Below are 23,194 nucleotides of genomic sequence, written 5' to 3'. Positions count from 1 at the left end.
CTGGAGCTCCTTTCCCCTTCATATAGGACAGACCACAACTCTCCCCACCTTCAGACACTTATTAAAATCCCATCTGCCCCAAGAGGCCTTCCCCAAATAAGTCCTCATTTCCCTTACTCCCTCTCCCTTCTGCATTGCCTATGTACTTGGATCTGTACCCTTTAAACATTTTAGATTCACCCCATACCCCATTCATATAAACAATTTATTTTAATGTCTGTTTCCCCCTCTAGACTGTAAGCTCCTTGTGGGAAGGGAACTTGTCTGCCAACTCTGTTGCATTCTTCCAAGTGCTGAGTACAGAGGAGAAGTGAGAAGTTCAGTTTTGGGCATATGTTTGAGGTGACAGCGAGACATCTAGGTAGAGATGTCCTGAAGGCAGAGGAAATATGAGATTGCAGAGGAGAGACATCAGTACTGAATAGGTAGATGTAGAAATAGTAGTTGAAGCCATGAGAGCAAATGAATTCTCCAAGGGACTGGATGTAGATGGAGAATAGAAGGGAACCCAGAACTGAGCCCTGAGGGACCCCCACAGTTAAGGATTGGGAGGCAGAGGAGGAGTCAACAAAAGAGACTGAGAAGGAGCAGCCGGAGAGATAAGAGGAGACCCAGGAGAGGACAGCGTCAGTGAAGCCAAGGTTAAACGGTGTTTCCAGGAGAAGGGGGTGGTCCACAGTTTTGAAGGCAGCTGAGAGGTCGAGGAGGGTTAGGATGGAGTGGGGGCCATTGGATTTGACAAGGATTTATCAAGGTCTTTCCTCAGTGGACTGCCTGTCAGGGGATGGTTTTGCAGTCAGACAAATGCTGGGAACAGTTGTTTCAAATCTCCCCAGAGGCAGAAGTGAATGTCTGCTGAAGCTGCACTGACCCTGAAATGGCCGCCCTTGCTGTCATATGTCCTTTCCATTTTCCAACTCTGGTCTATCTAATTGGGCAGAGTACAACTTAATTTTTGGTTTTCATGTACTTGGATTTATTTCTCATTCCTTACATTTGCAAGAAAGAGAATAACGCCCATGTGACTCTTATATGCCACTCCAAATATGCTATTGATAAACAGTTTCATACCCTCAGCACCACCTTCCCCGCTGAACTCAAACTTCTCTCCCTCCTGCCCCATTCATCAATGTCACCCTCAACAACAGTCCTGAGACACTGCCTCAGTAAGCTTCCTTGAATCCTCCACTCTTCCCACAAAGCACTTTTGGTAGAAATCCTGGCCCCTGACTGACTTCTGCAAATCCAAATTCACCCTCACTTCCTAAAATGATGCCATTTATTTTTATATTGTATTTGTTAAGTACTTACTATGTGTCAAGCCCTGTTCTAAACACTGGGATAGGGTACAAGTCAAATAGGTCCCATATGGGGCTCAGAGTCTAGGTAGGAGGGAAATCAGAGGCTTTGAATCCCCATTTTACAAGGGAGGAAACTGAGACACAGAGAAGTTAAATAACATGTCCGGGGCCACACAGCATACAAGTAGTAGAGCTGGGATTAGAGCCCAGAGCCTCTGAATCCCAAGCCCATGCTCTTTCCACTAGGCAAACCTGTTTCCCAATAAACGGCCTTACCTCTCCCACATAGATTCCTGTGGCATTACCCTCACCAACTATTCCAGATCCTTAACTCCCTTCTGAAGCTCCCAGGGTCCCCCAGTACCTCTCTTCCTTCTGTTGACTTGTCAACTATTGAATTGAAACCAACAGGTGAGAGCTCCCCAAAGTCCCACGTACATACGTCTCCAACTCCTGCCCCTACATCTCAAGAGATCTTCTACTCCCTCTACCTATGCTTCTACCCCAAATCCTCTCATCTAAAAACACTTGTTTCCCCCCCCCGTTTTTTCCATGCTAAAAACTGTGCTCACCCATTTTAATAAGTCACTTTCCTATGTCTTCAAACAATAATAATAGTAATACTGGTATTTGTTAAGCGCTTACTATGTGCCAAGCACTGTTCTAAGCACTGGGGTAGATACAAGGTAATCAGGTTGTCCCACGTGGGGCTCACAGTCTTAATCTCCATTTTCCAAGTGAGGTAATTTAGGCCCAGAGACGTTATTTGGCTTGCCCAAGGTCACACAGCAGCCAAGTGGTGGAGGTGGGAATAGAACCCACATCCTCTGACTCCCAAGCCCGCGCTCTTTCCACTAAGCCACACAAATGTCCGTTGTCTACAGTACAACAGAGTTGGTAGACATGTTCCTTGCTCTCAACAAATTTTCAGTCTCTAGTCCTGTCCAAACTTCCCTAATGAATTATATATACCCCTTATCTCCGCTTTGTCTGCTCCAACTCCCTTTTCAAACAACTAAAATTTGGTTGATTCCCCCATCACTGTACTTATCAAGGTCACCAGTGACCCCTTCCTTGCCAAATCCACTCTTTCCTAATCCTCCCTGAGCTCTTATCTGATGACTCCCTTCTCCTGGAAACCCTAATCTCATCAAATTTGAATTTAATCTGATCTTATTTTTCCAACACAGTTCTTTCCTGGTTTTCGTTTTACCCCTTTGGCCACTGCTTCGCAGTCTGATTCTCTTTTGCTGGCTTCTCTTCTACCTATCAAGCCCAACTCTGGGTGCCACTCAAGGCTCAGTTCTGAACACTTACTCTTCTCATTTTAGATTTACTCCCTAGGAGAGTTCATCTGCTTTCACAGCTTCAGTAATTATCATTTTTTTGGGGGTATTTGTTAAGTGCTTACTATGTGCAAAGCACTGTTCTAAGCGCTGGGGAGGATACAAGGTGGTCAGGTTGTCCCATGTGGGGCTCACAATCTTAATCCCCATTTTACAGATGAGGTCACTGAGACACAGAGAAGTTAAGTGACTTGCCCAAAGTCACACAGCTGACAAGTGGAGGAGGTGGGATTAGAACCCGTGACCTCTAGTAATAATGCTTATTGGCCATTGGGTGCTAAACAAAAGTAAAGTACAAATGGCATGTTCTCTGCCCACAGGGAGCATCCACTTTACCAGAGGAGACAGAGAGAAAAATCTGTACAGAGTAACTAGAACAAATAATTAAACTTTCAACTGAAACAAAACATATATACCCAAGTGCTGGGATTGGATATTAATGACTATATAAGTGTGAGAAATGGCTGGTGACTTATGATTTAGGGGTTGGCAGTTAACCAGGAGAGCTTGTTTTGGAGGTGGTGGTATTTTAACAGCATTTCAAATTTGGGGAAATCTGTCTGTTATAAGCTCGTCCTCTAGACTCTAAACTCCTTGTGGTCAGGGAGTGTGTCTGTTTATTGTCATATTGTATTCTCCCAAGCACTTAGTACACTGCTCTGCACACAGTAAGCACTCAACAACTGTGAATGAATGGAGAAATAAGGAATTCCAGACAAGGGGAACAGTGTGAGTGAGGAGGTGAAGATGGGAGAATTGAAAGTAAGATACAGTTAGAAGGATAGTTTTGGAGGAACAAAGAGAATGAACTGAGTACAGGGTGAAGAGATCATAATGGGAATATGGGAAGCGTTGTTAAGATAGGAGAGAATTGAAGTTGAGTATGAGGTGTGTTTGCTTGATATGGAATGAAATGGGAAGCCAGTGGAGGTCTTGAAAGAGTAGAGAGAGATATGTGCTATGTGACACCGCAAGAAGATGGAGCAGAGAGAGATTGGAGAGAGGGAGCCCAGCAAGGAGGCTAGTATGATAGTCTGCTAAGGTAAGACTAGGACTTGGACAAGGGTAGTCGCGGTTTGGGTAAAGAGGGAGGGACAGAGTTGGTTAATGTTGTGTATGAACGGAGAGAAGCAGCATGGCTTAGTGGAAAGAGCACAGGCTTGGGAGTCAGAGGTCGTGGGTTCTCATCCCGACTGCCACTTGTCAGCTGTGTGACTTTGGGCAAGTCACTTAACTTCTCTGTGCCTCAGTGACCTCATCTGTAAAATGGGGATCAAGACTGTGAGCCCCAAATTGGACAACCTGATAACCTTGTATCTATCCCAGCACTTAGAACAGTGCTTGGCACATAGTAAGTGCGTAACAAATACCATCATTATTTTTATTATGAGGAACCAGCCAGATTAGGCAATGGATTCAACTGGAAGAAGTCCCAATCTGTTGAGCATAACTCTTTTCCCCGTCTAGAACCTCATATTTTTTGTTCAGTCAATCAGTTAATCATATTTATTGAACACTTGCCTTGTGCAAAGCACTATACTAAGTGCTTGGGAGAGTACAACACAACAATATAACAGCCACATTCCCCATCCACAACAAGCTCACAGTCTAGACAGGGAGACAGACATTAATATAAATAAATGAATTACAGATATGTACATAAAGTGCTGTGGGATTAGGAGCTGTGAGTGAGAGGTCAGTGGTAAGATAATAATAATAATGATGGTATTTGCTAAGCACTTATGTGCCAGGCACTGTACTAAGCACTGTGGTGGATACAAGCAAATCGGGATGGACACAGTCTTTGTCCCACTTGGAGCTCACAGTCCCAATCCCCGTTTTACAGATAAGGTAACTGAGGCACAGAGAAGTGAAGTGACTTGTTCAAGGTCACACAGTAGAAAATTGGTGGAGCCAGGGTTAGAACCCATTATCTTCTGACTCTCAGGCTCGTGCTCTATCCTCCAGGCCATGCTGAAATAGTTGAGATCTAGGCACAGTGAATAGGTTGGCACTAGAAGAGCAAAGTGTGCAGGCTGGGTTGTACTGGAGGGTTCTACTCTCTCTACTGGAGAGGAGAGTGGAGAGATAGAAAGGGACAAAGTGATTGTGTCAAGCTGATTGTGTAAGCACTCAACAAATATGATTGACTGACTTTAAAGCTGATGGTGAGGAGTTTTGTTTGATGTGGAGGTGGATAGGCAACCACTGGAGGGTCTTGAAAAGTGGGGAAACATGGACGTTTTTGTAATAATAATAATAATAATGGTATTTGTTAAGTTCTTACTATGTGCCAAGCACAGTTATCAGTGCTAGGGGAAATACAAGGTAATCAGGTTGTCCCACATAGGGTTCATAGTCTTAATCCCCATTTTACAGATGAGGTAACTGAGGCACAGAGAAGTGAAGTGACTTGGCCAAGGTCACACAGCAGACAAGTGGTGGAGTGGGATAAGAACCCCCGACCTCTGAATCCCAAGCCCGTGCTCTTGCCTCTAGGCCATGCTGCTCCTCATTTGTAGAAAAAATGATCTGGGCAGCAGAGTGGAGTACAGACTGAAGTAGGGAGAGACAGGAGGCAGGGAGGTCAGCAAGGAGGCCAATACGGTAATCAAGGCAGGAAAGGATAAATTCTTGGATTAACATGGTAGCGGTTTGGGTGGAGAGTCCTTATATGCAGAAGGGTCCAGTCATCAGCATCCACATCAACAGCATTTTCAGAGTGCTTACTGTGTGTAGAGCTTTGTAGTGGACATTTGTGAACACACAATAAAACTAAAGGACTCAAACATTTGCGGGATGATGTTGGGTTTGAGCTCTAGGAGTGGAATCGAAGCTGCATTAATTTGTGACAGACATCCCTCTTAACAGTGCACCGGGACCATGGTTCTTACTGATTCTTTTGGAAGTGGCAGCTTTATTATTTTATTTATAATAGCATTTATTAAGCGCTTACTATGTGCAGAGCACTGTTCTAAGCGCTGGGGGGATACAAGGTGATCAAGTTGTCCCACGTGGGGCTCACAGTCTTCATCCTCATTTTACAGGTGAGGTAACTGAGGCGCAGAGAAGTTAAGTGACTTGCCCAAGGTCACACAGCAAACATGTGGTGGAGTCGGAATTCGAACCCATGACCTCTGACTCCAAAGCCCGTACTCTTTCCACTGAGCCACGCTGCTTCTCTGTGGTTTGACATGGTGAATCATTAGGTCTCGTTTTCTCTTTCATGTCTCTGAAGGGAGAGGATGGAATTGTTTCAAGTCAGGTTGGCACCAATGAATGATTTCAGTGATTTTAGTCGAAACGAGTTACTTTGGCCTGAATTAATTGGAACCTTAGTTAGTATAGACCCATCTCAGAGTTGGTCCATTTCTCTGTTGTGTGGAAGACCCAGTGACCATTTGTCTGTGACAACATGACTGGTGTGAGCCACAAAAATCTGCCTCCACTTTATGGAGTTGAAATGGCTGAATATGCCTGGGGCTTTCCAGGCAGAGGGCGGGTATACAGGGCTAAAGGAGTTTATACCAGGAAAACACTATCTGACAAACAAGTGGTCCTGCTTAGCTCAGGGTTCTTGGTGATAAGCTTGGCACAGAACCAGTGTTTTAGAGCCCATTCCTTGCCCTTTTATGGCACTCATTCTGGGGATATTTGTTTGGTGCCACATTTAGATAGCTCTTGGAGAAAATCTGTTCAGAAATAAACATTTCCAGCCAAAAGTATTCTCTAAATTTAAACTTGCTCATTTCAGACCCAGACATACATTCAGACTTTTCTTTTTTTCTTTCAGGTTTTCTCTTTGTTTTTTCGTCTTGACAGCTTCAGGTTTTTCTTAGCTTAGGATAAATGGGGTAAGAGGCATCTAACAATTGGCAGTGGGTTATATAGTTTACTGTATCAATCAATCAATCAGTGGTATTTATTGAATGCTTACGGTGGGCAGAACACTGCACTAAGCACTTGGGAGAGTAAAATACAACAGAATTAGGAGACACATTCCCTGCCCATTATGAGTTTACAGTCTAGAGGAGAAATGAAAGGGAACTGAGGGCTTGACTATGCTCAAGTCATTTTCCCACCCATTCATTTTTCAGGCCCCAGGAGGTTTTCCCAGCATTTCTAATTTGGGCATTCCAACCACATTCCTTATAATAATAATGATATTTGTGGTAATCTGTTAAGCAATTACTCTGTGCCAAGCACTGCCCCTGACCCACATAGGGCTCACAGTCCGACTGAAGGGGAGGGAGAACCAGTATTTAATCCCCATTTTCAGAAGAGGAAATTAAGGCATGGAGAAGTTAAGCAACTTGCCTATCTCACCCACACCCTCTTGTCACCATGGTACCATAGAATCTCTGCTATTGGGACTTCTTTGCTGTACTGAAATGGCATTAACTACCAAAAGGGAGCTGATGGGCAGGAAACCTGAGAATTATTCTGGCTGGTAGGAAATCTTGAAAAGGGTGCAGTGATGCAGGTAGGGGGCTGCCACTGGCAACTTCAGAGGTCCCAGTACTGCTTCTCTTACAGGGGCCTGCCATTTGGACCCTTTTTGGATAGATGAATAAAGAGTGGGCTCTCAGTTTGCCTATTTATTTTCCCAAAAGAGAAGTGCCCTTAATGTTGGATAACTGCAATGAACTCAGGCGAGAGGTGTGGGTTAATAAAACTGGGCACTCTTTCTGTAAATACTTGTTCCTTCAGAGCACAGCGAGATTGCTGTTAGGATAAAGCCTTTGTATTTATCCATATTAAATCCCCACAGGACATTCTTCCATTCTGAGCATTAACTATGACTATTTCAGGTTTGGGAAATAGCTGCAAGCAGAGAATTTTAACATTTAGCAAATTATTCATTCCTTTTCTTGATATGCTACTTTACTTTCTTTTATAAAAATATGGCTACTCAGAGATTCTATTGTAATGAGATTGATGTTGTGAGTAATCCCAAGGTAATAGTTGCAATCTACAGTAACCAGATGACCTAGTTAAAATAAAAAAAACAAACAAAAAAACCCCTATGTTCTGCAAAGTTTACCAGTTGAAAATTTGGGAAGTCCTGAATTTAAGCCATGGGTAATGAGGTCTACGAAATCCATTGGAAAAATATAAGCTCTTTCAAATAACTCTGGTAATGAAAATTCTATTTATGAACTGAATCATATAACTGAAGGCCAGATCTTACCACAGTGTGGCAGGCAGCATTAATTTAACCTGTAATTCAGGTCGAATAGGGCCTGATGGGTCTCCTGTAATAACAAATGAATTCTCTGTCTTTTGATAAAATTAATAGGATGTTCACCCATTGTAAGCTCACAACAAACTACCTTTTTAGTGACTGTTTGCGATCCCATGAACAACAACAACAACAAGAGACTGGTGATGCCCCTGATGCTCTCTATTTGAGGCAGGTGATTGTGGGCCTGTGGGGATGAAACATGGAGGGAGGTGTGGCTTTCTCTCCCTGTTCTACCCAGTAACAGGTCTGGACCAATCAATGACTGCCATTGAGGGCCACAGCTGTGACACCTAACACAGATAAAAGGCAGTTGCTTGGCAGCATGGAGGCACACAGAAGCTTTTAGAGAAGCAAGAAGGAAATATGTGGAGAGCAGCACTCGGAACCAGAAAGAAGAAGCATTGGCAGAAAGCGCTCCTTTGACCACAGACTGGTATTGGACCCTTGGGTGGTGGAGTGAGTGAGTGTATGTACACTTGCATGTTGGTAAAGCTAAGTTAAAAAAAAAAACTTTCCCCAGTAACCTTGGTGATCAGAGGTATGGTTTGACTTCTACTTTGTGTCACTGAGGCTCTCCAGGTCCAGGAAGGTCCTGGTTGTTATGAACCCTGGGCTCGCGACAAGCCTCAGGTGACACAAAAATGAAGGAAAGTCTTTATTGTAAATGCTTATATAAATAGTGCAGAGTCAAGGAACCAGTACACTATATTTCATTTTGTCATCAGGCAGTAGTAGTTCACAACTCTGAGGAGCAGCATTTCAAACAATCTTGATTCAAGACAGGAATAAGGTAATGGGAGGAATTGAAAAGATCCCCAGGGAAATAATTATAAAATGTGGTGAAGATAAGGTCCACTTGATAGGATCCCTGTGCTAGGCCTCAATAAACCAGGCAGGGAACAGGTACTTCAGATTTTTTTTTCTCCTCACTGTTAGACTTCTGGTCTTCATGCCTTCTTCAGGCATCTTTAATTTATGAGGAAGTGCCATTATGATTGTAAGATACTTAGTAGGAAGATAAATGTCAATCAAATGAATTATGTTTATAATTGTGCTAATTGATATGACTTTGGTAAATAGTACACAATTTATTTTTTATCCTTGTGCCAACAATTGAAACTTTCCTTCTCCTCCCTATCCAACTCAAAGAAAAAAAACCCTAAACAAAGGGTAAGCTTTAAAGTTGATCATTATTTGGAAGGTCTCTAAAAACATGTTGTGTGCTTAGTCCATTTTATTCCCTTACTATTATGTTATCAATTTTAAGTATACCCCTAGACCGTTTTTCTGAATATCCTTGCCTTAACCTATGTACACTGCAAAAGAGAAAAAAAGTAGTTTTGGGGAAAAAAGAAAACAAATAGGGGAGAGTTGACCCACACCCCCCATTTCAAAATAGATGTGGTGGAACATTAATATCATTAATATATGACATTGTAGAAGCAGCATGGAGTAGTGTATAGAGCATGGGCCTGAAAGTCATAAGGTCATGAGTTCTATTCCTAGCTCCACCACTTGTCTGCTGTGTGACCTTGGGCAAGTCACTTCACTTCTCTGGTCCTCATTTACCTCCTCTATAAAATGGGGATTGAGACTGTGAGCCCATGTGAGACAGGAACTGTGTCCAGTTCAATTTGCTTGTATCCACCCCAGTGCTTAGTACAGTGCCTGGTACATAGTAAGTGCTTAACAAATACCATTATCGTTATTATCTAAAAGAATCATATGATTCATCACGAAGGGCATGGGGGAGCATACAGTAGTCCAAGGAGCAGGGCTAGGGGTGAGTCTGCTCAGAAGCAGAGCTGGAAAGATTGGAAAGACAGAATTATAGAAGCACAGAGTTATAGAGATTAGAAGCAGAGAAGGGGTTAGAGAAAAGAGGGGGAGAAGAGCAGGAGTAAGAGATAGAGAGGGAATTTAAAGACAAATAGAGGAAGACAGAAAGGAGATAATAAACTAATAATAATGATTTTTATTATGTGCGAAACACTGCACTAAGCACTGGGGTAGCTACAAAACAAATCAGAAATAGTGCCTTTCCCACATGAGTCTGACTGTCTGAGGTGAAAGAGTATAGAGACCAGGAAGGAGGAGTGCACATATGGACCTAGACAAACAGATAGACCCCCCCAGACATCTGGACACACAGACCCAGAAACACAAATTTACCACCAACACCCAGAGATCTTCATTGTACCTGTCACCCAGACCCTGTCCGAGAGGCTCCCCATATCATGATCCAATTGTAACTCCCTCTTGGCAGTCTTGTCTCCAACCCCTTGCACGGAACTCCCTTCTCCTATGAATTCACCAGATCATGTGCCTCCCAACCTTCAAAACCTTCCTGTAGAGCCACCTCCTCTATTATCAACTAATCTCCACATACGCTGGTCATGTCATACAATCAGCCACCCTTAAAATTTATATGAATAGCAGTTTTATTTATTCTCTTTGTTTATATATTTTGTTTGCTGTCATCAGTTAAATCTGTTTTTTTTCCTGTTCCATCTTTAGATATACAATTTACATCTACCTGTTTCCACATTAGCTTATAAGGTCATTGAGGTCAGGGACTGTGCCCTTTTTAAAAAAAAACATTTGAACTCTCCCAAGTGCTTCAGATGTTCAGTTCTCTTATAACACAAGGATCATGTCATTGAACTCTGCATTTAGGAAAATTCCAATTGTATTACACACATCTTGACCAGTGCCACACACAGTTACACAACCATATCTTTCAACATTAGCTCACTTTCTACCCATAGAGATGCACATTACTGGAAAAGCATACCCTAATACCATAACTGGGTTATTAACTAAAATGCACAGTGAAAACTTGTTTTTATTAAAGAAGTAATGTAAAGTGCCTAGCACAGAGTAAGGACTCAATAAGCATTTTTGAATGGATCAATGAAAAGTAATGGGACAACTACAGCAAAGAACAATTCAGCATAGCCTGACATGAGCTTCTTGGTCTCATGTCCTGTTCTCAAATGTGGCTGCATAAAGAAGTTTGAACAGGAAGCACGGTGGCCTAGTGGGAATCAGCATGAACTAGTCGATTAAAACATGGGGCTGGGAACCTGGGTTCTAATCCCAGATCTGCCACTTGCATGCTGTGTGACCTTGGGCAAGTTGCTTAACTTCTCTGTGCCTCAGTTTCCTCAACTATAAAATGGGGATTCAATACTGTTCTCCCTCCAACTTAGAATGTGAGCCCCATATGAGACAGGGACTGTATCCAGTCTGATTAACTTGTAGCTGCCCCAGTTCTCAGGACAGTGCTTGACATATAGTATGTACAGTATAGACAGTACTGTCTTTAGGCATAGACATGTAGTATGTACAGTATAGAGAAGCAGCATGGCTCAGTGGAAAGAGCACGGGCTTTGAAGTCAGAGGTCATGGGTTCAAATCCTGGCTCCTCCACTTGTCAGCTGTGTGACTTTGAGCAAGTCACTTAACTTCTCTGTGCCTCAGTTCCCTCATCTGTAAAATGGGGATGAAGACTTTGAGCCCCACGTGGGACAACCTGATCACCTTGTAACCTCTCCAGTGCTTAGAACAGTGCTTTGCACATAGCGCTTAATAAAATGCCATTTTTATTATATAGTAAGCCCTTAAGAAACAACATTTTAAAAAACCAGATGAGACCTAGAATATAGGTTTTGTTTGTCTCTGTTGTTGAATAAGAAAGGGTCAAACCCAGTTCCTTCAACTCTGGCTTGACTGATCATCCTATCATGGTGTTGACCATGGATCTTAGTGAATGGCTCCAGCCAACCACTTATGATTAGTAGTTGCCAAAGCCCAGGTCTTTTGATTGTATCTACTCACACTATTGTACTCTCCAAAGTGCTTTGTGCAACATTCGATAGAGGCTTTTGATAGACTGATTGGTGTAAATTCTTTGGTGGTAATCAAAAGTAGAATATAGAGGTTTTGGTGTGGCTTCTGACATTTGTTTTAATTAAATGGTATTTAAGCACTTACTATGTACCAGGCACTGTACTAAGTGCTGGGATGGAATAAAGCTAATTAGGTTGGACACAGTCTATGTCCCACATAGGGCTCACAGTCTTCATCCCCATTTAACAGATAATAATAATGATAATGATGGCATTTATTAAGTGCTTACTATGTGCAAAGCACTGTTCTAAGCGCTGGGGAGGATACAAGGTGATCAGGTTGTCCCACAGGGGGCTCACATTCTTAATCCTCATTTTACAGATGAGGTAACAGAGGCACAGAGAAGTGAAGTGACTTGCCCAAAGTCACACAGCTGACAATTGGCAGAGCCAGAATAGGTTAACTGAGGCCCAGAGAAGTTAGGTGACTTGCCCAAGGTCACACAGCAGGCATGTGGCAGAGCTGGGATTAGGACCCAGGTCCTTCTGACTCCCAGGCCTGTGGTCTATCCACTAAGCCACACTGCTGAATGGTCATCCATTGAAGATGTTCTGAGGGTTTAATCAATCAATAAGTGGTATTTATTGAGCATTTACTGTGTATAGCACTGTACTAAACACCTGGAGGAGCACAGTAGAATCAATAGAAACAGTGAAGTTTACTGAGGCACAAAGAAGTCAAGTGACTACCCCAAGGTCACACAGCAGATGAGTGGCAGAGCTGGGATTAGAACCCAGATCCTCCTGACTTCCAAACCCGAGTTCTATCCACTAGGCCATGCTGTTTCTCAAGCACTTCAGAAATTTTCATGCTGCAAAGATCATGACTGCATTTAGGTCTGAAGCCACATTATGATAGAGATAGTACATGATCCACTATATTCTTCGGTAGCCTATCCTGAAAGTTACTGGAGTGGTTGGAATTTTGTTGGTAGTTGAGAGCAGTGACCTTCCTCAGTAGTTTCCCCAGTCAATTATTTCACCTTTCTTCTTGACTATAGTGATTACGGTGGCAACTCTGAAGTTCTGCAGCATTTCTTTAGTGTTCTATGTATTGGGGAACAGCCTTTGCAGAAATCCAAGCATTAAGTCCCCTCATTGACTTTTTGGCAAGAAAGCTATCAGATTGAGGTGTTTGACCCATTTCATGTCTTTGATTGCAGTAGTGACTTCAAAAAATGAGCCTAAATCTATGACTACACAATCTGATGGGTTTTCTATGCTCCATAGATGCCTGCCCATAGAAAATTACTTGTCTGTGATGAGCGTGAAGCCATTTGCTACCTTTTTAAACTGCTGCAGTTGTGTGAAATGGGCCATGTATCTTCTTTAGTGGATGAGTAGAAGTCCTTGGTGTGGCAGCAGTCAGCATAGATCTGTCCCTCTTTCTCTTTGACATTCCACACTAGTCATGCATGTTTCTTAGAGCAGTTCAGTACCCCAAACACTTGCCTGAATCTCAAAACTAGATTATGACAAGGAAACTTGGACAGATATTGGAATTTTCTCCAGGAAAATTGTCAAAGAAATCTATTTGGCTTCGATGGACATGACAATAGGATCTGTCACACTAGCAGACTAGTGTAGACATTCTTGAGGTAAAGAATAACCATACATCGTGCCATTTTTATAACTGAGATCAAAATAACTGGAGAGAAAATAGAAAGACCCATGTCACTCATAGAAAAACTTTTTCAAAAAATTGCACAGCTGTATGCTCACAATCACCAGAGAAGAATCAAGACAAGTGTGACAGCAATCTGGAATTTTATTCCTGGAACCCAAGATCAGGAACGTTTGCAAGGATGATTGAATTTCTAGAGCTGATAGCCAGAAAACTGTTGTCTTCATACACTGCACTTACACAGGGAACTCTGTGTCAATTTTCTGAAAGTGCAAGTCCTTTTCCATTCCTTTGCTATTCCCACTTCTTTTTACAGCCTATCTTCCATTCATCAATATCTTCCCTATGGGAGGGAGAGGAAGTGATTTTTTTTCTTAGAAGTAGAGAAGAGAAAGAGGCAGAAACCTTGGTAAAATGGAATGTTTTATAATAGGAGTGGAAAGAGAAAAACCGTGGTGGTTCTTCTGAATAATATCAATAGGAGTAGTCTCTTGATTATCCACACTAATGAGGGAGGGGCATTCTTAGCATCGTTCAATGACATCCACAGACAATACACAGCAGGGGTGGAAGTAAGCAGGAACAGGAAATGCGTTAGAATAAGTGTCGGTGCTCCTGTTATGACTTGTATTATATCAAAGCTGATGATGCTCTTCTAGGGACCACGGGGAGGAGGAGCAAATAAAGCTTCCTCGACTGGGCACTATGTGTTCTGACCTAATAATAATAATAATTATGATAATGGTATTAAGTGCTTACTATGTGCCAAGCACCTTTCTAAGCATACCTGTCAACTACTTGATTCCTTGGCACGCATGTGAGTGAGGGGCAGCCCAGGCCATATAGTCCCTAGCCACTCTTCCCCTGCCCACCCCCGCGAGAAGAGTATCATCAGCTTTGATACAGTACAAATCATAACAGCAGCACTGACACTTATTCTTTAACCCACTTCATGTTCCTGCTTACTTACACCCTTGCTGTGTATCATCTGTGGATGTCATTGAACCATGCTCAGAGTGCCTCTCCCTCATTAGTGTGGGTAATCAAGAGCTTTACAGTTCTCATGTTCTGTCTATATATATAAAAAAACAACCCAGCACTTAATTAGAAATGTGTGAATGTGCGAAATGTGTTTTATTTTAGAAATTCTGCTAATTGGAAGGCAACCATGAAATGTAAAGCAATAAATATTTTAAAGGATTCTGGAGACATTGTAATAAATCATGAGTGATGTTTATGTGCTTTGTGATGTTACTAGAACTCTAAGGTGTATTCATAGCTTTTTCACACGTGAGTATTTATTTGTAGTAGAGAAGACATTGATCAAAATACAATTAAGATGATGAAAGGCAACCAAGATTCTAAGGGGAAATATGCATTCTTTTTCCTGCTTTCTCTCTTCTCAGTGCTTCTTCACTGTTCTCTCTTCCTAGCATTCACTATTACTATAATTTGTTCATCATCATTAAGTATCTCCTCATTTATTGAATTTACATCTTAATCTTTCTCTTTAGACAAATAGCTTATATCTTAATAAATAGGGCTGTTCTGCCATTTTATCATCTCACCAAATGGAAGCAGTATGGCTAGCGGAAAGAGTGAGGCCCTGGAGTCAGAGTGCTTGGTTCTAATCCCAACTCTTCCAATTGCCTGCTGTGTGACCTTGGGCAGGTCATTTAACTTCTCTTTGCCTCAGTTTCCTCCTCTGTAAAATGGGGATTCAATACCTGTTCTCCCTCCTACTTAGACCATGAGGCACGCGTGGGACAAGCACAGTATCCGATCTGGTTATTTGTATCTATCCCTGTAGACTACCCATGGAGGATGGGTGTGTGAGTGACTTTATGTGTGTGTGTGTGTGTGTGTGTGTGTGTGTGTGTGTACTGCCCATCATTTTGCCAGGAAAAGGGAAGATGGACTAAAGATGGACCCTGTGAAGATGGAGAAACTGGATATTGACACCAAGAAAAGTCCCTGAATGCTGGGAGGGGTCTCACCTTCCTAAAATCTGGGGAGGAGCTCTATGCCCCCCATGAACTCTGGGGAAAATCCAGAACTATTCAAATCCAGGAGTGGGAGACAGGGGCAAAAAAGTGGTGTGAAGAGGCCTTGAGTCATTCATTAATTCATTCAATCATATTTATTTTGCACTTATTGTGTGCAGAGCACTGTACTAAGCATTTGGAAAGTACAATTCAGCAATAAAGAGAAATAATCCCTGCCCAAACCGGGATTATAGTCTACAAGGGGGGAGACAGACATCAAAACAAGTAAGCAGGTATCAATATAAATAAATAGAATTATAGATATATACACATCAAAACAAGTAAACAGGCATCAATATGAATAAATAGAACTATAGGTATGAACATATATACACAAGTGGGGAGGGGAGGTAGAGCAAAGGGAGTGAGTTGGGGTGACATGGAGGGGAAGGGGAGTGAGGAAAACGGGGGCTTAGTCTGGGAAGGCCTCTTGGATGAGGTGAGCCTTCAGTAGGGCTTTGAAGGAGGTACAAGTGCTAGCTTGGTGGAATAGAAGAAGGAGGGCATTCCAGGCCAGAGGAAGGATGTGGGCCAGGGGTCAACTGTGGGACAGGCGAGAATGAGGCACAGTGAGGAGGTTAGCAGCATAGGAGTGGAGTGTGCCAGCTGGGATGTAGAAGGAGAGAAGGGAGGTGAGGTAGGAGGGGGCAATGTGATGGAGAGCTTTGAAGCCAATCGTGAGGAGTGTTTGATACAGAGGTTGATAGGCAACCACTGGAGAATTTTGAGGAGGGGGGTGATGTGCCCAGAACGTTTCTGTAGAAAGGTAATCTGGGCAGTAGAGTGAAGTATGGACTGAAGTGGTAAGAGACAGGAGGTTGGGAGGTCAGAAAGGAGGCTGATGCAGTAATCTAGTCGGGATAGGATGAGTGATTGTACGAATGTAGTGGTTTGGAGTGGAAAAGGTGGATCTTGGCGATGTTGTGAAGATGAGACTGGCAGGCTTTGGTGACGGATTGGGTATATGGGGTGAATGAGGGAGCAGAGTCAAGGATGGCACCAAGACTGTGGGCTTGCAAGACAAGAAGGATGGTTGTGCCATCCACAGTGATGGGAAAATCAGGGATAGGGCAGGGTATGGGAGGGAAGATAAGGAGCTCTGTCTTGACCATGTTGAGTTTTAGGTGACAGGAGGACATCCAGGTGGAAATGTCCTGAATAATAATAATAATAATGGCATTTGTTAAGCACTTACTATGTGCGAAGCACTGTTCTAAGAGCTGGGGAGGTTACAAGGTGATCATGTTGTCCCATGTGGGGCTCACAGTCTTAATCCCCATTTTACAGATGAGGTAACTGAGGCTAAATTAAGTGACTTGCCCAAGGTCACACAGCAGACACGCGGGGGAGCCTGGATTAGAACCCATGACCTCTGAGTCCCAAGCCCGTGCTCTTTCCACTGAGCCATGCCGCTTCTGAAGGCAGGAGGAGATAGGCTGGAGGAGATAGGCTGGAGGGAGGGAGGGAGAACGGGGGAGGAGATATAGATCTGGGTGTCATCCACATAGAGAAGATAGTTGAAGCTGTGGGAGCGAATGAGTTCACCAAAGGAGTGAGTGTAGATGGAGAATAGAAGGGGACCAAGAACTGAACCTTAAGGGACTCTCTACAGTTAAGTGCTGGGAGGGGGAACTCTTCTCCTCCCCATCCCCCCCTCTGCCCTACCTCCTTCCCCTCCCACAGCACTTGTACATATTTCTACAGATTCATTACTCTATTTTACTTGTACATATTTACTATCTATTTTGTTAATGATGTGCATATAGCTATAACTCTATATCTTCTAACAATTTTGACACCTGTCTACATGGTTTTTGTTGTTGTTATCTGTCTCCCCCTTCTAGACTGTTTTGGTTTGTTTAGTTGTCTGTCTCCCCCTTCTAGACTGTGAGCCCGTTGTTGGGTAGGGACCGTCTCTATATGTTGCCGACTTGTACTTCCCAAGTGCTTAGTACAGTGCTCTGCACACAGTAAGTGCTCAATAAATATGATTGAATGAATAAATGGAACGTGCAAAGGAGACTGAGAATGAATGGCCAGAGAGATGAGGAGAGCCAGGAGAGGACAGTGTCAGTGAAGCCAAGGTTGAATAATGAGGAGAAGGGGATGCTACACAGTGTCAAAGGCAGCTGGGAGGTCGAGGAGGATTAGGATGGAGTAAGAGCTGTTGGATTTGGCAAGAAGGAGGTCATTGGTGACCTTTGAGAGGGCGGTTTCAGTGGAGTAGAGGGGGAGGAAGCCAGACTGGAAGGAGACCAGGAGAAAGTTAGATGAGAGGAATTTGAGGCAGCGAGTGTAGATGACTACTAACTCAAGGAGTTCGGAAAGGAAGAGTAGGAGGGAGATGGGGCAATAACTGAAGGAGGCTGTGGGAACAGGAAGGGTTTTTTTAGGTGGTAGGAGACATGGGCATGTTTGAAGGCAGAGGGGAAGAAGCCACTGGAGAGCGAGTGGTTGAAGATGGAAGTTAAAGAGGGCAGGAGGGAAGGGAGAGTTTTCATAAGGTGGGAGCCCGCAACCTTGGTGTCACCCTCGACTCCGCTCTCTCATTCACCCCTCAAATCCAAGCCGTCACCAAAACCTGCTAGTCTCAGCTCCGCAACATTGCCAAGATCCGCCCTTTCCTCTCCATCCAAACTGCTACCCTGCTCGTTCAAGCTGTCATCCTATCCCATCTGGACTACTGTATCAGCCTTCTCTCTGATCTCCCATCCTCATGTCTCTCCCCACTTCAATCCATACTTCATGCTGCTGCCCGGATTGTCTTTGTCCAGAAATGCTCTGGGCATGTTACTCCCCTCCTCAAAAATCTCCAGTGGCTACCAATCAATCTGCGCATCAGGCAGAAACTCCTCACCCTCGGCTTCAAGGCTCTCCATCACCTCACCCTCTCCTACCTCACCTCCCTTCTCTCCTTCTACAGCCCACTCCGCACCCTCCACTCCTCTGCCACTAATCTCCTCACCGTGCCTCGTTCTCGCCTGTTCCACCATCGACCCCCAGCCCCCGTCATCCCCCGGGCCTGGAATGCCCTCCCTCTGCCCATCCACCAAGCTAGCTCTCTTCCTCCCTTCAAGGCCCTACTGAGAGCTTACCTCCTCCAGGAGGCCTTCCCAGACTGAGCCCCTTCCTTCCTCTCCCCCTCGTCCCCCTCTCCATCCCCCTCATTTTACCTCCTTCCCTTCCCCACAGCACCTGTATATATGTTTGTACATATTTATTACTCTACTTGTACATATCTATTCTATTTTATTTTGTTAGTGTGTTTGGTTTTGTTCTCTGTCTCCCCCTTTTAGACTGTGAGCCCACTGTTGGGTAGGGACTGTCTCTATGTGTTGCCAACTTGTACTTCCCAAGCGCTTAGTACAGTGCTCTGCACACACTAAGCGCTCAATAAATATGATTGATTGATTGGGAGGGAATGGGGTCGATGTGCATGTGGATGGGGTGGCACTTGAGAGGAGGGAAGAGATCTCCTCTGGAGATACTTACTGCTGGGAAGGATAGGAAAGTTGAAAAGGGGGCCGAGAGGAGCAGGGATGGAGGGAAAGGGGTGAATTTGTCGAGCTCAGATATGATGATGTTAATGTTCCTAATGAAGTAGATGGCCAGATCATTGCGGGTGCGGGATGGCGGAGCGACAGGGGGCCTGAGGAGTGAGCTAAATGTCTGGGACAACTGAGGAGGGTGATGGGCATGGGTGTCAATAAGGGAAAAGAAATAGTTTTGCTGGGCAGAGTTAAGGCAAGAAAGGTCAGGGGACAATGGGGTGTGAACTCCTTGAGCCACTGAGTTCCTACCTGACCTGAGAATTGGGTTGGGCAGAGTAACAAGGTATGAATGTGCAATGTGCATTAATGTTAAAAGCAGCAGGTGAAGAATTCAACAAATACCACCATTATTATATAATTAGTGTCTAAACTTTGTGATTTCCCTCATTAAAACAGGAATATAGAGCCTACAAATTCTATTTGAGCCATACTACTCACCTTTCTCCCACAGGTCGGGCCTCTTTAATCATAAAACAAACTGACAAATTATCTCTTGTCCTCTGGGCTGGAAAATGGGAGTCTATTCCAACACAATTTACTGGTATCCACCCCAGTGCTTAGTACAGTGTCTGGCACATAGTAAGAGCTTAACAAATACCATTATTATGACAAATAGAGGGGTTTACCATTACTTGTTAAATCATCAACCTTCTTCCCTCCTAGTATGTACCTCCACTGAGATTGCTGAATCTGTCTTAAGCGGAACCTATGGTCTACTGGATAGAGCACAGGCCTGGGAATCAGTAAGACCTGAGTTGACATCCTACTCTGCCACTTGTCTGCTGTGTGACCTTGGACAAGGCATTTAACTTCTCTGTGCCTGTTACCTCATCTGTAAAATGGGGATTAAGACGGTGAGCCCCATAGAGGACATGAACTGCGTCCAACCTGATTATCTTGCATCTTCCCCAGTGCTTAGTACAGTGCCTGGCACATAGTAAGTGCTTAACAAATACCATTATTATTATCATTATTATGAGAGAACTCTTTTCTCCCTACTAAAGCTGAACAACTTGACTGGCTTGCATCTACCCCAGTGCTTAATAATAATGATAATAATAATTGTCGTATTTGTTAAGCACTTACTATGTGTCAGGCACTTTACTAAGCGCTGGGGTGGATAAAAGCAAACTGGGTTGGACAAAGTCCCTATCCCATGTGGGGCTCACGGTTTCCATCCCCATTTTACAGATGAGATACCTGAGGTACAGAGAAGTGAAGACAGCAGTCAAGTGGTAGAGCTGGGATTAGAACCCATGACCTTCTGACTTCCAGTGCTCTTTCCATTACACCTTGCTGCTTCCTAATACAGTACCTGGTGCATAGTAAGCACTGAACAAATACCATAAAAAATGCCAGACAGGTGTGTGTGGAACTACAGACGAGGGTGATAGAGAAATTAGGAATAGCCTGAAAGTCTCTTTCTCTTCCACTTTTCAGGGCCCATCAAAGCCTTAATCTAGTGCTGTCAGCAGTTTGCCATTAGCCTCCTTTTCTGGTGACATTTTATCCCTCTCTAGCTCCAGCTCAGCAGTGCTGAAATATAAAAATGAATATGGTTGTGGTCCCTCTACTGGTTTTCACTGAAGTTTTTAACTTTACCTCAGTATATATTGTTTTCGTCTGCAGAGGGAATAGTATCTTAATATAAGTTTATGCAGTAACAAGGAGCCAATACCGCAGGAATAATCTTTTGATTAGATCTCCACTTACAAAATGAAGTAGGGTACTCAGGCAGTGTTCTTTTGGACCAGAATTTTCAGGATGCAGTAATTTCCTCAGTTTTCTATTTTCTCTAATCTGAGATTTGGGCAAAGATAAAGATTATATTAAAAACTCTGCAAAAGTGCTTTGATCTTTATTCATTGATATCTTATTGTGAATTTTTACTAAGGAATTGTACATTGTCATGTCTTTATCACAGTGTCTGTATTGTTTCCATTTCTAATTAAATATAATTATTTAGTCCAATCCCTGATATTAGTTGGAAGAGAGCTGATGGAAACCTTCTGGCAACAAAAATCAAGTTCAACAAATCCAAAGGGGTCCTTGAAATACCAAACTTTCAACAAGAAGATGAAGGCATTTATGAATGTGTTGCAGGAAACTCGAGAGGACAGAATGTTGCAAAGGGTCAACTACTTTTCTATGGTGAGCTATTCAATTCTAAGTATTTAAAGTAAATATTTTGACATTGAAATAAATATGAAAGACATTTATGTCGCAGGGAGTCTCATGTTATAAATATTAGTAGACTGTTTTCAGGTAAGGATGTTTGGTTCAGTGATTAGCAGATTGGTGTAACCACCCCTAAAATATGACTGTAGTTTCAGTAGTTCCTGTGCATACTATTGTTTATTAGAATTGCAATTTAAAATATCAGCTATGTCATGTTAAAGCTATAAAGGTTAATAATGTAAGATAGAATTGAATCCAATATATTTCCCATAAAACATTCAGCAGGAGCCTATGGCAATCTTAATTATAGTTCCCAGTGAATTTACAAATCAAGAAGAAAAATGGGACAAAAGAATAATAATCCAGGATTAGTGAATGGGGAATATTGATTTTTAGGTTCCACTCTGTGACTCAGACAGGTTTGAGCCATTTCAGCCCATTTTCCCTTTCCCTTTATGTAGTAAGTGAATTGTAGAGCTGTAGTAATGAGTATTGTAAAACTGTTTGCATCTTTTTAAATTTGCTTATCTCTGAAATGGATTGAACATTTTCAGACTAGATAACTTCTACTTCACTGTATTTCAGGTGGCAGGGTAACAATCAATATTAGAATGTTTTTAAAAGGAACAGGAGGAATTTCAGGAATGGTAATTATCTTATATCTATGCCTTAAGTCCTGATGGGAGGACATTTATGCCTTGGAAATAATACTTTAATTTTCCATTTGAAGCTCTGGCTTTACCACGGAATGACGTAATACTAATGCATATGATTTCTCATTCAGATGATTTTCCTGCAGTTTTAGGAATGCTGTCCAAGAAAGAATTGTTTCTATTCAGTAGATAATGCAGTTGTAAAGAGAGAAATACACTTTGGACTGCTAACCTCCCATTATCTATTTGTGCTTCTAGACCTACCTGTAGTTACCTTAAAAATGGCAAACGGTAACTTTTCAGTCAATTCTTTCAGGTACCAAATACATCAAGATAGGGCTCGTTGCCCAAAGTATCCCTAGGTCTGTGCTTCATGGCCTGAAAATGTAGCTACACCAAATTTTACACAAAATGTTCTATTTGTAGGGCATTTATAATGGTAGTCTACATAAAAAACAATTTCACCAGTCAAATTAATCAATGGTATGTATTTGAGTGCTTACTGTGTGCACAGCACTATACTAAGTGCTTGGGAGAATATACTACAACAGAGTTGGTAGACACTTCCCCAAATGTTTCAGGTATCCCATAAAAGTAGGCCAATTAGAGGTTTCTTTCAAAAGTATATCCAAGATTGTACTACCAAGCAAATGGGGGCAGCATTCCTTCATAAAACTATCCCAGCTCTGCCACTTGTCTGCTGTGTGATCGTGGGCAAGTCAGGTAACTTCTCTGTGCCTGTTACCTCATCTGTAGAATGGAGATTGAGACTGAGAGCCACGTGGGACAAGGGACTACATCCAACACGATTTGCTTGTATTCACCCCAGCACTTAGTGCAGTGCCTGGAAGGCACTGTACTAAGTGCTTAACAAATACCATTATTATTAAACTCCCTAAGCACATCTATGATCCCATGAACTGATTTAGGTCCCAGGCAGACCCAGCTAGGCCTTTGCATTGTGTCCAAGACTAAGCCACAATGCAACGGTATGAAACTCAATTAACTCATTTTAATGAGTCAGTTGTTCCCAGGGAAACACTTGTATCTTGTATTCATCCCATTCTCCCCCTGCCTGTTCCTATTTGCCCTGACCTCCCCAACTCTGAACTCTTTCTGCCTTCATCTAAAATTTGTAATGTCCTCCACTATCTCCACAGCTTTGGAGAATAATAATAACAAGGAAAACCTTACCCAACCCTGCTTCCTGTCAAACGGTCTATTTTTCCATCACTGGACAGTGAACTCTCCTCCTTACCTGCTCACTATATGTATCTGCCATATTGCCCCCCACCCACAGACATCATCCCCATACTTGCCTTACCAGCCCTGTCCCCATG

The 23,194-nt window shown here is 42.9% G+C and overlaps 1 protein-coding gene across 1 annotated transcript in view; it reads left to right on the top strand.

Moving 5' to 3' along the window:
- Nucleotides 1-23,194, top strand: part of CNTN6 (contactin 6) — a 320,129-nt gene that overhangs the window by 182,153 nt on the left and 114,782 nt on the right. Inside the window, exon 7 of the mRNA XM_038772802.1 lies at nucleotides 20,990-21,174. Within this exon, the coding sequence (XP_038628730.1) occupies nucleotides 20,990-21,174 (185 nt within the window). The remainder of the gene's footprint in view (nucleotides 1-20,989; nucleotides 21,175-23,194) is intronic.

This window comes from Tachyglossus aculeatus, chromosome X1 (genome assembly GCF_015852505.1).
Source record: "Tachyglossus aculeatus isolate mTacAcu1 chromosome X1, mTacAcu1.pri, whole genome shotgun sequence".
NCBI classification, from domain to species: Eukaryota; Metazoa; Chordata; class Mammalia; order Monotremata; family Tachyglossidae; genus Tachyglossus; species Tachyglossus aculeatus.
This window is presented reverse-complemented; position numbering and strand designations above follow the sequence as displayed.